At 42.5% G+C, this 16,292-nt stretch overlaps 1 protein-coding gene across 4 annotated transcripts in view; it reads right to left on the bottom strand.

The window, feature by feature from the left end:
- The window catches only part of LOC104008892 (HBS1-like protein), a 62,660-nt gene extending 60,917 nt beyond the window's left edge, over positions 1-1,743 (bottom strand). For 2 of the 4 annotated variants that reach the window (XM_087774006.1, XM_087774004.1), the window contains exon 1: positions 1,560-1,743. In XM_087774006.1, coding sequence (XP_087630132.1) covers positions 1,560-1,602 — 43 coding nt within the window. In that variant the 5' untranslated portion in view covers positions 1,603-1,743. The remainder of the gene's footprint in view (positions 1-1,559) is intronic. The other 2 variants (XM_087774003.1, XM_087774005.1) reach the window with 2 other exon arrangements.
- Positions 1,744-16,292: the final 14,549 nt, after the last annotated feature.

Here is a 16,292-nt window from a genome sequence, read left to right as displayed (position 1 = left end):
GACACAAAAGTGTACTTCATTCGGGACAGAAATTATTGTATACAACTACAAAAAGTAGTATACTGTGTAAGTATAAAGACCACACATATACACACTACTAATTAAACCTGATGTGTCATGCAACAGTAAAGTTTCAAATAGCAATAGCAACTTAAGCCTCATGTGGCTACAGCAAATTACTATGTATCTCAGCAATCTCATTAAAAGAGATTCCAATGAGTGTACAAACACTGAAATAAATTCTACAGATTGGGCACCCAACTTCACAGATGACAGAGACTCAGTTGAAATCAACATTGCAACCAATCTGTGATGAAGAAAATCTCTAGAGGATGAAAGAATCAAGTAGGAAAATCCCCAATCCAGTCTAAGATTTTGCCTATATTAGGTAAATTTGCACTAGTAAAACCTGCAAGGTAGGCCACACAGATGTCATGGCTACATGGATTTACATGACTTCCCCAAAAATTCCAATATCATGGTGCAAAACCCGATTTGTGCTACTATAATACATATACACATTGCATCTGCTCACTCAACAGCAAAAAAACAGAGGCAGGCAGAAGTATTTCTTGCAACTTTTTTATATCATCCAACAAAGTGGGGCAACAAAATAGCTGCTCCCATACCAAAGGGTTCTTTAAAATACCAATATCAACTGGAAGTGTACCCATTTTTCCACAGCCCAAAACTACACAAACAAAACCTTTGAGAAAAAAGGGTGCAATTTACAGTTTGCCTAATTTAATGGGACAAGGCACAAAGAAAGCTGCAGTCCTGCAGGTATGAGCCGAGATCTTACACAAAAGCTCGTTCATTTCATGCAAGCCTAAGTAAAATATGACGTAAAGGTGTCTGAAAAACAGGTTCTTCCTTAGATGCTCAACTCCATCTTCAAGAAGTACATTTCTTCTACAAGGAACGGCTGTTGGCGCTTATCTATCTATGGCTGAACAGCACCAACAACTAGAGCTAGACTGGGAACACAAACTTTTAAGCTTTACAAAACTAAAGGGCGGATTCAATCGTATTGAGGCTGGTTTTCAAGTCACTCCCACCCGCCTGAAAAGCGGTCAACTTCGGCAGCTTAAGACAACTGAGGTAAACCTTGCCACGGCTTGGCCTGCCTGCCGGAGCCGCGCTTTCCCTGTGTGTGAAAGCTCCCGGGAGCCCCGGCTGCAGCAGGTGGTGGCCCTGAAGGCCGGCGGCAGCGCGGCCACGTGCGCCCGGCGCGCCGCTCGGGCGGGAAACGGGCGGCAAGGCTGGGGGGGGGGGGGGGGGGGGGGGGGGGCCTCACGGGGCCTCGTCCAACCCCCGGCGGAGGGGAGGGGGCTGCTTCTCCCCTCCCACCGCCCTTGACAGACCCCGCGCCCTCTCCGCCACCCGTGCGGGCCCGCGCACACCCTGCGGCCCGCGGACGCCGCCGCGCACCCCCGTGCGGGCCCGCCGGGGGAAGGGGTGCGGGCCAGGGCGGGGGGGGTGGCGCGAAGGGACCGGCGGTTGGGGCGGCGTCCGGGGCGGCCCCCACAGCTCCGCCGCCGGCTCCTGCTCGCCACTACCTTCGTCGTAGTTATAGCCTCGGACGTTCCTGTGCCGGGACATGATGGCGGCGGCGGCCGCCTCGCTCGCCCTCGGTGGCGCTGGCGCGGCGGACCTAGGGCGCCATGTTGGTGTCCGGCGGGGCTGGCGGCATCCCTCTGCGCACGCGCGCCGGGCACCCTTCCGCCCTCCTCGCGCTGTCGCGCAGGCGCGGCGTCTCCCGCCTCGCCCGGCCGCTTCCTGGTGGGCCGGTCGCGCGGGGCGAGGCGGGGCGGCTCCCTGAGTCCCCAGCGCTCCGCCCGTGTGCCGGGCTGTTGTCCACGTCAGCGGCGGGCGCTGGCCTCGCGCCGCGGGGCCCGGCTGAGGGGCTGGGCCGGCCGGTTGCCGCTGGGCCTGCAGCCTTCACCGCCCCCTGCGGCCTCCCTCGGCTTCCTCAGGGGCGGTGAGGGAAGAGCCGCTGCCCCACCGCGCTTCGGGAGGTCTCCGCGCGCAGCCTCCGGTGGCGTCGTGCTGAGTCCTGCGCAGGGCAGGGTAGGCCCGGCCCCGCGAGGGGTAACGGCGGTACAGCTCACACGTGTGCCCCCCGACGGGGAAACACCCCCGGCCTCGCCGTTGGTGCAGGCGGCACTGAGAGCGCCGGCATCCAACCACCCCACGGCCAGCGCTGCCAGGAGTCTTGACAGTGCAGTCCGGTGCAGTCTTGGCATTTGAAGTGTAACCCTCATTGCTGCGTCAGTATTCACACCTGAAACTTAAAATGGACAAACTGCTGCAACCATATGTGCACATATGTGAGCAAGCATATTTAAGATTATTCAAAACAGTTACATCATTGATGACAACATAGCATTCGGGGTTGGCCTCGGTTCGCTGAAGGGTATGCACATTTGAACACACTCTCAAAATACTGTTTCTGTATTTGTGTACCACGACAGGAACAGAGTTTGAAAGGCTTTGAAATTAACTACAAGTTTTTTTCAATTCTGGATCTGAAACAGCTCCAGTCACCCTGGGTTGTTGGTGACCAGTGGCCATTACAATCCAGTGACTGACTAGTGGCCGGGATTAAATGAGCTGGCTGTAGGCAGATGCAAACTGTATTAATTAGCATTCCTATTGGCAGTGTTAAGCAGCAAAATGTCAAAGCATTAGGCTCCGTGGAGGTCTTGATTTGACTTCATTGGCATGTTACTGTAGGCACCATCTAAAACCGAGTTTCAACTTGCAAGTGCTGTTGCAGTGCCAAGGGATCAGGTAATCAAGGAACGTCCCTGCAGCTACTCCTCTTGCTGGGTCAGAGAGAGAAGGGCAAGCAGAGAAGACTGTAAGCTTCGGTGGCAGAGGGAGATGGGATCCCAGTTCACAGGCCCTGCCAGTGCTCCCTGCTGAGCTCCAGCTCTGCTTCTACATCTGCCAGCCCAGTTGTTCCCCAGATGCCTGCATTCATCTATGTGCTCAGGACCTGCTAGGCAGAGGTCCCCATTACTGTTCCTCAAGTCAGATGTCTCCATCTTCAGGACCTTTAATACTTTATTTACCATCTTTTTATCCAATCTTCACAACACCAGAAATCCAGCCTCCTCCAGCCGCCTGCATGCCCCAGGTGTCCTCCAATACCCCACCGCGTAGCCACGCATCCCTACAAACACACATACCTGGGTTATTGTAACTGCCACCTAACTATTGTCTCCTCCTGGCCCACACGCCAAAACTGTCACGATCTGCGACTCCACATCCTTCCTGGATGCTGCCAGAGGCAGGGTGTGTTAAACATAAGCCGAAGTTTGTGTTCATATTCAAATTGTATGCAAATGTGCAGATTGTTTCCTTATGTTATTTGCATATTTCTAACTAATTTGTACAGAACAGCACATGCAGCTGCACAAACTTAGTATCTGTATAATATCTTTCATACGGTGCTAAGATTAAAATAGAATTGGAAACAAAGATTTCTAATTAATGCTGGTGTCCTATCGACCTTTAGTGACCCAAATGTCCTCTACAGCAGGGGTTTTACAGAAGTTGTGTTGATCCTTATCTGTCCCAATCTCTTGATACGGGTCAAAGATACAAAAGTGAAGAATTGCTATCATACATTATGATTTAATATTATAAGGCCGGGGGACACACTTCTAAATTCAAAACCTCATTCCAGCATGTGCTATCTGAGCCTTTAGTGAAGTAACTTAAGACGCTGTAGCACTACAACCCTCGCAGCGTCCTGTCAGTCTGCCTCCAACAGCTTTGGAAATGGCACTCTTTCCAGCCTCCAAAATTACTTAGATCCCGTTTTGAAATGTTAAAAACTCCAGTAAATCTTAACCATGTAACTTCAGCATTTTTTTCTTTCAAGTAGTGACATTTCTCATTTCACACCTGAGCATCCTATTGCAAAGATGTTTCTTTTATCCTTCCTGTTCATGCTTTTTACACAAATCGTCAGCTGCTTATCAAATAATAATTTTTTCATGTTTGAATTTTATGTCCACATTTATTATGTTATGGCTCTTGCTTTTCAGTGACTGCGGCCTCCACAGATATGACCCGCATTTCATTTGCTTGATAGTCAAATGTAACATTGTTTTTAAGATTTCAAAAGTAGTATTTAAAAGAAGAAAATAAATAATAGTTGTAAAAATATAAAGATGATCTAAGCCGAGTGTAGGAGATGATACATTATGCAGTCTTTCCACGGCATTAACAGTGAACTTGGAAGGCCGCTATTTTTCTTCATTTAAAGTGTAGTAGGAAAAAAAAACAAAGAACAACGATTTCCTACAGAAGCACACTTACTTCATATTATAGCAGTATCTTCAAAGAGTTATAAATACACTGTGATCATTCCTTGCCTTTCCTGAGATCTATGTAAATGTTTTGCGGAAAGCTGCTCAAGAAATAATAATCTTTAGTCCTCAAGCCCTAGCTTTACCTCAGTTCATGCTATTTGTAAGTGAATGCAAGGTTCGTGAAAGGTATTCATCTGATAGCAAAGCAGTATATAACTAAACATTGTTCTTTCAGCAGCAATTAAAGCACCATCCTGTTCAACATCTTCATTGATGATCTGGATGAGGGGATCGAGTGCACCCTCAGTAAGTTTGCAGATGACACCAAGTTGGGTGGAAGTGTCGATCTGCTGGAGGGTAGGAAGGCCCTGCAGAGGGACCTGGACAGGCTGGACCGATGGGCCAGGGCCAACTGCATGAGATTCAACAAGGCCAAGTGCTGGGTCCTGCACTTGGGTCACAACAACCCCATGCAACGCTACAGGCTTGGGGAGGAGTGGCTGGAGAGCTGCCTGGCTGAAAAGGACCTGGGGGTGTTGGCTGACAGCCGCCTGAACATGAGCCAGCAGTGTGCTCAGGTGGCCAAGAGGGCCAATGGCATCCTGGCTTGTATCAGGAATAGCGTGGCCAGCAGGACCAGGGAGGTGATAGTGCCCCTGTACTCGGCACTGGTGAGGCCACACCTCAAGTACTGTGTTCAGTTTTGGGCCCCTCACTAGAAGAAGGACATCGAGGTGCTGGAGCGTGTCCAGAGGAGGGCAATGAAGTTGGTGAAGGGTCTAGAGCACAAGTCTTATGAGGAGCGGCTGAGGGAGCTGGGGTTGTTTAGTCTGGAGAAGAGGAGGCTGAGGGGAGACCTTATTGCTCTCTACAACTACCTGAAAGGAGGTTGTAGCGAGGTGGGGGTCGGTCTCTTCTCCCTAGTAACGAGTGATAGGACGAGAGGAAACAGCCTCAAACTGCGCCAGGGGAGGTTTAGGTTAGACATTAGGAAAAACTTCTTCACTGAGGGGGTGGTCAAGCATTGGAACAGGCTGCCCAGGGAAGTGGTTGAGTCTCCATCCCTGGAGGTATTTAAAGAATGGATAGATGTGGTGCTTGAGGACATGGTTTAGTCGTGGACTTGGCAGTGATACGTTAATGGTGGGACTCGATGATCTTAAGGGTCTTTTCCAACCCTGACGATTCTATGATTCTATGATCAGAGAACCTTGTCAGTCTGGCTCCAGCAACTCAGACCGAGGAATGACTAACCAGGTCACTTCTGGTAAACACTATGAGCATTCATTTCCTTCCTGCCCACTGAGATTATATATTACTATAAGGCGTGAGCATTAAGAAGTGAGATAAGACCACCAGTCTCAATCCAGGTGGCAGCATTGCTGGTGATCCTGTTTTTTTCAGCAGTCTCCTGGGCACTCCCAGCCCCAGCACTACCAATTTTTTTTCTAACAGTAAGAATCAATTAATAAAATACTTAATAATTTCTTTTAGCTAAGCAGAAAGTCTTTCGAATGATGTTATTTCTTCTTAAAGTGAAGTTACCCAGCTTTTTAGTAGTTTTAAAGTTCTTAGTTAAAAAACATTCCGTTTATTTCAGTATTGTTTCCTTTTAAACCAAAGTTAAGCAAGACCTCATCTGGGGAAAAAAACAACATAATTCCAGATGTTATACCACACTATGCAGTATGGGTGTTAAGTTTTAAAATATAGGTATTATCAATGTCACTGAGCACTTTTCCAGCTGATAAATGATATGACTAGATCAGAAGAACTGCAGCCAATAAACACATGTCTGGTTTTGTTTCAAATGACACCATCTAGATCAGAAGCTGATTTAGGAGTCGGAAAGCAAAGAGTATTAATAAATGATCGTTTTGTACATATGGTAAATAGCAAGTGTCTCCAATTTTCCACAGTATGAATGAGCTTGTTAAATATATTCATTATTTCTTTGAGAATGGATCAGTCTGCAGAACAGCAAGTTTCGCATGTGAGTTAGTGATTTATGTTAGTCAAGACCTTATACAATTTCAACAGGATCTAGCTAAGTTAGATGGCAACTGATGGCAAATGGTAATGTAATGGCTATTCGATCTGGAAAAGTTGCCTATTTGGATGGCTTAACATAACGATCATAGAATAATAGAATCATTTATGTTGGAAAAGACCTTTAAGATTATTGAGTCCAACTGTAAACCTAAAACTGCCAAGTCCACCACATTTGTGTTCCTCACAGGTATGTAAACTTACTGTTACAGTAAGAAATAAAGTATTTCGGCGACTTTAGCTATGTCTATGCTTCCCAGAACACTTTGGGCTCAATCCCAAATTCCCCTGTCATCCTGCTGCCTCCCTGCTGGCTCTCAGACTGCTTCTCATCTGCAGGGATCCAAACATCAGCCCAGAAAGGGAAGTTCAGTCTCTGCAAGGAGGGGAACTGCCTTGAACCACACGGCTGCAAGAGCAGGAGTTCAAATTCAAGCACAGTTGCCAAGAGCATGGTAGCTATAGCCACTGTGAAGCACTCACTGAAAATCCCTGATGAATTGTTTTTACCACTGAATGCAAATAAAAAAACAGGATATGATTACAAGAGAGTGGCATTCGCTTCTAGTTGGTCTGTGACGTATATTGTTGATACAGAGTGAGATATGTGATGAGAATCATCAGGGGCATAGGAAATTTCTTACATGAAGAAAGACTAAAAGGATTAAGAATTTGTCTTATAAAGGAGATGTATAAAATGGGACATGACCGAAGTATATACGAGGGAATGGCTCAGAAATAGCTATTGTTTTTTTCCGTCGTAGTAAAAGAGGAAATTCCTTGAGATTGAAAGAAGGCAAATTTTAAACTGATAAAAGTAAACAATTTTCATTCAGCACAGAATTAGACTGTAAAATTCACTGCTGGAAGAAAATATCATGGCCAAAAACTTGGCAGGATTCAAACAGCTTAGATACTTGTGTAGATGACAAGAATACTTAAACTTGATCACAGTAAATATTTAAAATCTATCTAAAAGTTTTGCAAGGTATGGAAATCTGCATGTTATTGATTCAGTCTACTTTTAATTGTTTCAGGTGACTGACAGGATAAATTAATGGTAGCTACAGACATAAGGAAGAGACAAAACAGAAGGCTGTCATTATGACTTGGTTGAATATGATGCACGTGTCTGTGCTAAAGCATATTATAATGAGTCATATACATATGTAGTGGCAGCATTCTGTTGTGTATGATTGTACACATCAATTTAGCAAGCACTTTAAAAAGTTTGTCATGGATCCTGGCTACTACCACAAACTCTGTCTTCACCAATACCTCTGTGGTGAGTTATATTTATTGAACGTAGGGATGCAGTCAAGCTTCCAGTAACACCAGCGGGATCTTTTTCTATTGCCTCAGTAGAAAAAAAATAACTTAGATTCTGGAAAATATCTTTTAAGAAACATTACACAAGTGTCCACAGGTGCAAATCAAAGCAGGGCGAATACCGTTTGAAAAGTCCCTCACTTTCCTGGATAAAGTAATTCATGATACAAATCTGACTGGGAGATTCCACTACTGATCCCTTCATATAGACCTTAAATTAAAAACAAATGCTGACACATGTATGCTTGTGGGAGGCATAATTATAGTTGGTTTGTTGAGCTTGTTAAATTCTAAGCACTGCCTTAGAATTACTCTGATTTTGTTTTCTGTGTTCTGCACTTTTAAATTTTTGGGACTTGCCTTTGGCAAACCCAACTATATATGCTGGGCAGAATGGACTGAATATGTTGTCAAGAAAACTCCATATGCTAGTCTCTCAGAGACTTATTTTTTGCCCTTTCTGGTTACTGACCAAAAAAAAAAAAGCTGTCCTAGAGAGGGGTGGGAGGGAAATTGCCTAACACATGGAAAACACAACAAAGACTTCCAGCAGAAGAATAAATTCAGACTTCCAGAAGACATCCAGAGAAATTACCATTTGATATTCATGTATGAATTGAGGCTGTGGCAAACTCAGTGAATAAGTATCCATTTTGTTTGAAGTGCAGACTCACACATGGGGTCTGGGCAAGTCGTGGGGTATCCTGAAGGAGAAATCTTGAGTGACTGAGGGAGCAGAGGAAGGTCGTATGTGAAGTCAGAGGGACTGTAACTTCTCTTCTGGAGAAATCCCACATCTCACTTCTGAGTAATCCCAGGTTACCTTAACCCTTGGCAGCAGCTCTAAGCTTTTTCTTCCACAAATCAGAAATCTTGCCACATGCCACCTTCCAGAACATGTGGGCAGAACTTATGGCTAGTTAATTTTCTTGGCAGACATCTACTGAGAATAACTTCACCTAGAGGCTTTCTCATCTGTCACAAAAGTATTTCTCATAGCCCTATCAAGAAGCCAGCAACCTGCTTAGAAACTCATGTCTGAACTGAATTACAACAAATTGAGTGAAATTCTAAAGTCAGTGACCTTCTGGAAGACTAAACCTTGTTTCCCATCCATTCAACATCCCTGACATCTGAAATCTCTTGCTGTTCTAGTAACTTTTCTTTCTGCAAAATCTTGGATTTTTATCTGTCTACACCTCAGAAGACAAAATATAGCTGCAATAGCAAAACAGCGACACAGTTTTCATTAGGCTCATTTCGAGTACAGCCTTACTGGCAGTGCGCACAGTCTGCTGCCCTCCGTACCATGGAGCATGGGCCATTGCCATGCGTCCATATTGCAAGGCTGTGCAGCTGTCCGGCGTCGGTAGGCAGCCTGAGATTCGGTTACCTTTATGTGATGCAGAAGAGGGAAACTACAGGCATCCTAATGGCAGGGATGGCATGGCCACTGAGTCAGGGACACCCTCTATACTCACCTCTCCTGGAAATCTGCTACCTGCAGGGTTTTCCTGAATCGCATTCATTTGCACATGAGACTCAGAACTGAACCTATAAAATTGGGATATGTCAGGCTGAAAAGAGATCTGTGGTGTTATTAAGTGTGACAGGGGGCATCGTTACATGAATAAAAAATGTGGTGTCATTCAGACTGATACTATACTTTCGTCTTTGACTAATGGCTTTGTTTTCTTCCCAAAAAATTTTCACTTTAAAGGCGTAATTCTTCATGAAATTATCAAGTCCCTCTTTATCTCTCAATCAATTCTCATGTACTGCAGACTGAAGAATCCCATAGCAGGTACTGCTAATTCATCCTGCAATCACAGGAAATAATGCACATCAGATGTTCTTTTATTTTGCTTTTCTGGCTTTGTCATCTGGTTATATTTTGTGTATCCTAGAGTCAAATGTAGTCCTGGAGCATAAAGCAGTGACACTACCAGGGAATGGAAACTTGGCCTAATCTTGCACAATAATATCCTTTTAGTTCAGTTTTGTTTACTTTATCTGATAACCAGGAACTACTTAACAAGATGCTCATTTACTATCTAGTTTTCTTCACGTTTGAAGTATAAAATTCTATCACTTGCTATAAGAACAAATGTCCTATCTTCCATGAGCTAATCTTGTATGGCAGATGCACTGTCTTAAATGTATAAATCTACTTGAAAACCAATCTGATAAAATTTTATGCCTGCAAAATGATGATTCACTTATATCAATGTACTTGTCACTCAGACCTTTAAAAAATGCATATAATACCACAGAGTTGGGTGGGTGCTGAAAATATGCAAGACCTTGATAATAGGAAACCATTAGCCACAAAGTGTAAAGGAGAAACACCAATTAAAAAAAACAAAACAGCACCAGTCCAAAGTTCCCTAGTTTGTACACCGTATATTACAAAAAAGAACACGTCAGCTTTTGGTCTTAGGGTGCTGCAGCAGCTACCTTGTGGGCAATGGCAGGATTTCAGTTTAACTGGAGATATCTTACTCATCTCCCCAATTTTTGTATCCGCACTGTTTATAAAAACAAACATGGCTTAGGCCTTATGAATCAATATTTTAATACTAGTGTCAAAAGCTTAACTGATGTAGCTGTTCTATTTAAACATTATGCTACCTCCAAAGTATCCCCTTCTGAAAAGATTATTCTCTCTCTTTCTAAGCTATCTCTGAGGGCAGGTTAACTACATAAAATTTTGCTTAATATGCTTAAAGTTATAATTGCTTTATGTAATTTTGTTGCTCATTGGAGGTGTGGTGAACTTCCATCTTTCCTTTGAAGTCCACGTGTGTTTTTTATGGTTGTATCCATGCAATGAATTCTCTGAAAGACACAACAATTTCACAGTGTAAGCCAAATTTGGTTAGCATTAAAGTCATTTTTCCCAAATCGTGCATGGACACAATGGCAAGAAATGGTTCTTTCTGTCCCTCTGCTATGGATAAAATAATTTCCCACAAGACTTCATACTGAATGAGGTGTACCTTGCACCAGTCATTCCTGCAGACAACCTCTGAAGAGGCTAACACATCTGACTTACAATAACAACTACATCATCTTTGAATGGAGCAGATCCCTGCAGCAACAAAGTCTCTCTTTGCTCTGCACTCATGGAAATCAAGAATTAAGTTCATTTTCCTTCTACATCAGTAATCTGGGTGGGGTTTTTCGCAAACTTCTATAGAAGCAAGGCTTATAAAAAAACAGTTATCACATATTCCTTCAATCTTCGTAAAATTCAGTGGCGAGATACAAGAGAGGGACTCAAATTAGTGCTCCCTCAGATGGAAAAAACACCTAAAATTGAACTGTTACATGTTCTGCATGTATGCAGAGTTTCACATTGGCCATAGGATGGGCCCAATGATGGGGTCACAGAGATATAGAGACAGCTCTGGTTACTGCTGTGAAGGGTAATTGGGGGACAACAGATACAGTGCAGAAGAATCCAGGTTTCATCCCTTCGCTGTTTGTGGAACAGCTTGTTTTATTTGGCAGAAACTATTCCTGGAGTCTTAAGTATTTAATAGAAATAGCCACAGTCTATCCACATTACTTAAGTTGATGGTAGTATATTGAGGAGTTAACAAAATTAACTTCTATTCAGTGTTTAATAAATGATACTCAGCAGTATTAAGAGTGGATGAATTAAGTCAGTATAATTTATTAGGCAAGGCACGTAAAAGTGACTTCAAGGAAATTTAATCAGGAATGCATTTAATGCCATAGCAATAAATTTTAGTATCTACTTGCCATTCAGAAACTTTATTCTGCAAAACATTAGATAGATGTATCAGTGCTTTGCTGGATTTCATAAATTTGAGATCATAATTTACAGCTATGATGCAATGCCAGGACTCTGTATTGGTCACTTAACTTTGTTAAAAGAAAGTTTAGAATGATTGGAAATGTTACAAGCAGGATCAGTAAGAGCATTATTTGCAATAGAAACAAAAAATGTTCCTACTTCATTTTAGTTCAGCTGTGCTCATGTGGAAATCCACATTTCATTCTCAATAAATGCTACAGCAGAATGCTACTAATATTCTCCAACTAAAGGATTCTGGTCACCTTTTTATAGCAATTCATCTGGGGCCTGGTCCAAACCTCGTGAAAGTCAATAGAGATAATTGCATTTGCTTTCATAAATTAATTTGACACTAACCAGACCAACAAAACATATAAAGGAGAGGATTTTGGTAGAACAAAACAGCAAAATTGTACATTGAGTTCCAGTGGAGTAAATTATTTGAGAGAGACACCCTATTACTGCTAGAGGAACCATGAGCTGAGCAACAAAAGATAATAATAGGTATAGAAAATTTCTTATCTATGTTCTCAGGCAGTGAGAAAAAGTCAATGGATGTTATCTGTGAAAACACAAGATTGAGTAAAAAAAAAAAAAGTGAAACATAGCAAAGAGGAGGCGAATAACCAAGGCTGCCCCTTTGAGTCTGAGGAGGTGGGAGAGGAACACTGGAACCAGCCGGTCCTGAGCCATTATTTGTCCAAAAGGGAAGGCATCAAGTGAGTCCCGCTAAGGACCAAGAAACCCAGCTGGATCTGTTGTAGGGGCCCTTGGGGGTAGCTTTAGTCAGGGGAAATAACCTTGTGTTGTGCTGCTTGGTAAAGTTTGCATTTCAGATAATAAAATGTGCCTGAGGGAAGGGCCTTAAAGAGACGTGGGTGTGGTACCGGATTTTTTTCCCTGGCTGGTGAGGGAGCCTGCCAGTTTACAAAAATATAGGGGCTTAGCAAATGCTGTGTGCTTGTATGAGACTTCCTTCACCTTGGAATAAAGACATGACGCTTTCCAGTATTTTAAAGCAGACTTGACACATTATCTTTGAGTGCATATCAAGAAAAATGATCACCTCTCAAAAAGAAGAGGGAAAAGAGATTGTTTGTGATCCATTGATTTGAATTTTTTTTAAAAAAACTTCCTGTATGTTGAAAGGTAACTATTCCTCAACCAGAAAAAATGCTCCTCTCAGGTTACAAGCTCCTTAGAAAAAGGATCATCTTTATTTTGTCTGTATTTTTACCCTACTGAGTACAGCATGGTTCTTCTCCAGGACTGGCACACAAGAGTAATAGCAGTAAAACACTGGTATCTCAAAGATGAATATAAACACATATATATTTATGACCAACCAAAAAGACTGTCAATCTATCAAAAGTCCTGTTGTAATCTTACAGCAGTTTTGCATTTGTACGAACTATACGACTTCTGGAGGCTCCTGAAATAAATTAACGTTGTTCAAATGTGAATCACTTCTTGACTCTGCAGACACCTTTAATGTGGCTGCACATTAAATTTGCAGGATTTAAAATTTCCAGTTCATAACCTAGATGCAACTACCATATCTTTTTAAAGAAAATTCTCTTCAGATATAGACCCAGAGCAACTGATTTTCCTGTCTTTTACATCATGCAATGCTTCTGAGAGGAATCCCAAGCTATATGTGAAATAGTAGAAAACTGTATTACTTACTAATGTAAGATAAAGAAACCTTAATTAGTCACACTGGTTTTGAGGTTCCAAGGCACAAAATGAGCTCTTGAAATATTTTTGGGATGTTTTTCTGTTGAAAATAACCAGGGAAAAAATCAAACAAATGAGAACGGAGGGCAAAAATGTAGCCAGGAGAAAGATGTATACATGAAGAAAGGAAAAAAATAATTGAGGGAAGTCAAAATGGTTGCATATATTTCCTTCAGTAAGGGCAAAATCTGTAAAACTAGGTCTACATTCAGTTTTACCCAGATTGCTAGTCTTTATGCTGTCCTGTCTCTCTGATTGGAAGTTAAAGTTGTCTCTTACAGTGCTTTATAACAGTAGCAAAAAGTAAAACACAGATTTTCAATATAGTTTAAATGTGATTTCTTTGCATCAGCAAGGTTGAGGAGAAAGTTACACTGTTTTATCTGGTGAATGGATGAACGTGTCGCTTTGATGTAACAAGTTTTATTCCATGAGAATGCTCAAACGAACAATCTGTTCAAGTTATAAGCAATGTGATTATTTATAGTCTGAGCCTAATACAGACCTAACACACTTAACTGTGTGAACAGTAAATACTTTGTGAGGATAAAAAAGTGAAAAAAGTGCTGTTTGTAAGCACTGCCACATGGTGTACAGCATTTGCTGAGAAAGATAATGCAACATCTCCTCCAGATCCCCACAGGATGTGTATTCTTGTTATTTCAGGGTCTCTTCCAAATTTATTTGACATTATTGTAGGATTCACATAAAATTCAATGGATTTCGGTCCTTAGCTTGTCATGTAAAATACTGGCTCAATACCGAGTTTATATTTGGAGAGGTGAAATAAAACCTTCCTATTCCCACACCCTGAATAAGCACTTTCACCCTGTTTAAGATCATTCCAAAAATAACAGGAAGCAGGCAGGTAATAGGTACTATCTGGCCTAACATTATAATTGCAGCCCCAGGGAAGGAGGGAATAATGGATTCTTCTATACCCATTTTCTCCATGACTGAATCTTCAAGGAAAAGGGACATATGTAATAATAAAGATTCCAAATCTTTAAATAATTGCCTTTTAAAAGACAACTGATTAAATCATTGCTTAAAACTCAATCATTTCTGCCAGTTCTATGCAGTACATGTGTAGTTGTTTACTATTTACTGTTTCCCTTCGTAACTTGAGGGATGAATGTCTAACGAAAAACAAATTACAGAGAGACTTGTATAACCACAGCTCAGCGGGTGAGTGGAGGAAAGTAAGCATGTGCTTCAAAATGTGGATCTCAGTTGTCAGAGTGTGCAAATATTAGCTTATAATTACTCTTTATTAGGCTTTGTGCTGGTAGGAGTTAGGGGTCCTCTGCAGGGGCTGGGAAAGCATGAGCGGCAAGGGAAGCCAGACTGCCGTGCTCATTCTGGGAAACGCGTACATCCATCCATCCATCCATCCATCCCTCCGTCCATCCATCTGTCCGTCTGTCCTCTGTGAATATAACCAGCTAGAGGTACATTCCCAAATGTTGCAGAGCTTTTATATTGACGGAGTTTGTACCTGCAGCTGATGATTTCCTGCTGTTTGTCAGTGACCTTGGCTTCGCCCTTAACGACTGCGGTGAGCCCCAGCTCCATGTTATCTGTTTGCAGTTCAGCAGCCTCTCGTGAACTGAACTTAGCCCAGAAAACGGGGAAGTGAAGCCAGCACTCAGCCTTTCAAGTGGCAAGGTGGTTGGAGGTAGAACGACGATGTTGCCGTGACTCACTGGCAAGAGAGTCAGACCAGATCACGGGGAGAAGCAAGGGTCAGATGCTGGCCTTCAGGGGTCTGTCTGTCTGGGGTAGGGGGAAAGACATGGGTGATCTGCAAGCAGCTGTGTAAGACCATCGTTTTAACGGTGCAATCATGACTTATGACAGTCCCTTCTGATAAAGGGTTATAGCAAAGCCACCATCAATCAAGAAAAAATTAGCTATATGCAAGAAACTTTTTTTTTCATTGTTTGATTCATGGACGTGAGAATTCACGTAACAATATTTCTCAAAGAGTGTCCCCATTCATTAGTGGAAATCTGTTCTACTGAGCACCGAGTGGTTGGTTATGCAATTTTAGTTTGACAATTCCTGGGGATTTGTACACCATCAACAATAAGAGCTCTATGCTCATCAAATACATGGCCTGCAGATGATCAGAGAATATGTTTCAGCCCTCACCTCACACTATCTTGCTAAACTTGTCTGGGCTGAGGAAACTTGTTTTTGCTCTTCCCTGTGGGCCTCCCACTAAGAAAACAAAAATGAGGTGATTGCAGTATTTCCATCTCGGCTCTCACAACCCACCTGATTCTGAAAAATCAAAACATCTCCCCTCAAAAATTCACAAAATGAAACAGTGATCTCTACAAAAGCAAGAAAACATTTACAAAAAGATGAATGAAACCTCTGGTCTGTGTGCAAAAGGCAAAAAGTAACCTATGTAGAATAATGTGTGTGATTTGTTTTAACTAGAAATACTGCACTTCATTATGCTTCCTTCATCAGCCAGTGAAGACTGTGAGGCTTTTCCTGGTAACACCAGTGGGAGCTGGAAGACAATACTTTATGTTCATTTATGACCCACACACAGGTTCCTGCTGATTTTCTACTTAGCTCCCACATTCAGTAATAATGGAACTGCCTTTAACCTTGAGGCAGCTATCATCTTTATGCGAATTAAACTTACCTGTACGTGGTTTCTCTACGATCATGGTAAATGTAATAAGATGACAAAGCAGCATTTTGAGAATTCAAAATCCTGAGCATTTACAGGAAGATTAATGATTCTGAAGGAGACAAACCAGTCACAACTCTATACAGTTGTCTTCTGAAGCTGTCTTAAAATCAACCTTATTTCTGGACTGTGAGGGGTGGAAATCAAGATTTACTATGTGGATGACCTTTCAGTATGAATTTGAGTATAGTGTTAATTTTTATGGCATTGAAATTTCTCCACAGATTCAGGTGGGCAGAAGGGACCATCCGTTGTTCCCATTCATGGTGGGGGGATAACAGAAACTATATGAAACTTGTATTTAGTCATCCGAGCATCT

The sequence above is a fragment of the Nipponia nippon genome, unplaced genomic scaffold (assembly GCF_047370975.1).
Source record: "Nipponia nippon isolate SJK-2023a ecotype South Korea unplaced genomic scaffold, ASM4737097v1 scaffold_4, whole genome shotgun sequence".
Lineage (NCBI taxonomy): Eukaryota > Metazoa > Chordata > Aves > Pelecaniformes > Threskiornithidae > Nipponia > Nipponia nippon.
This window is presented reverse-complemented; position numbering and strand designations above follow the sequence as displayed.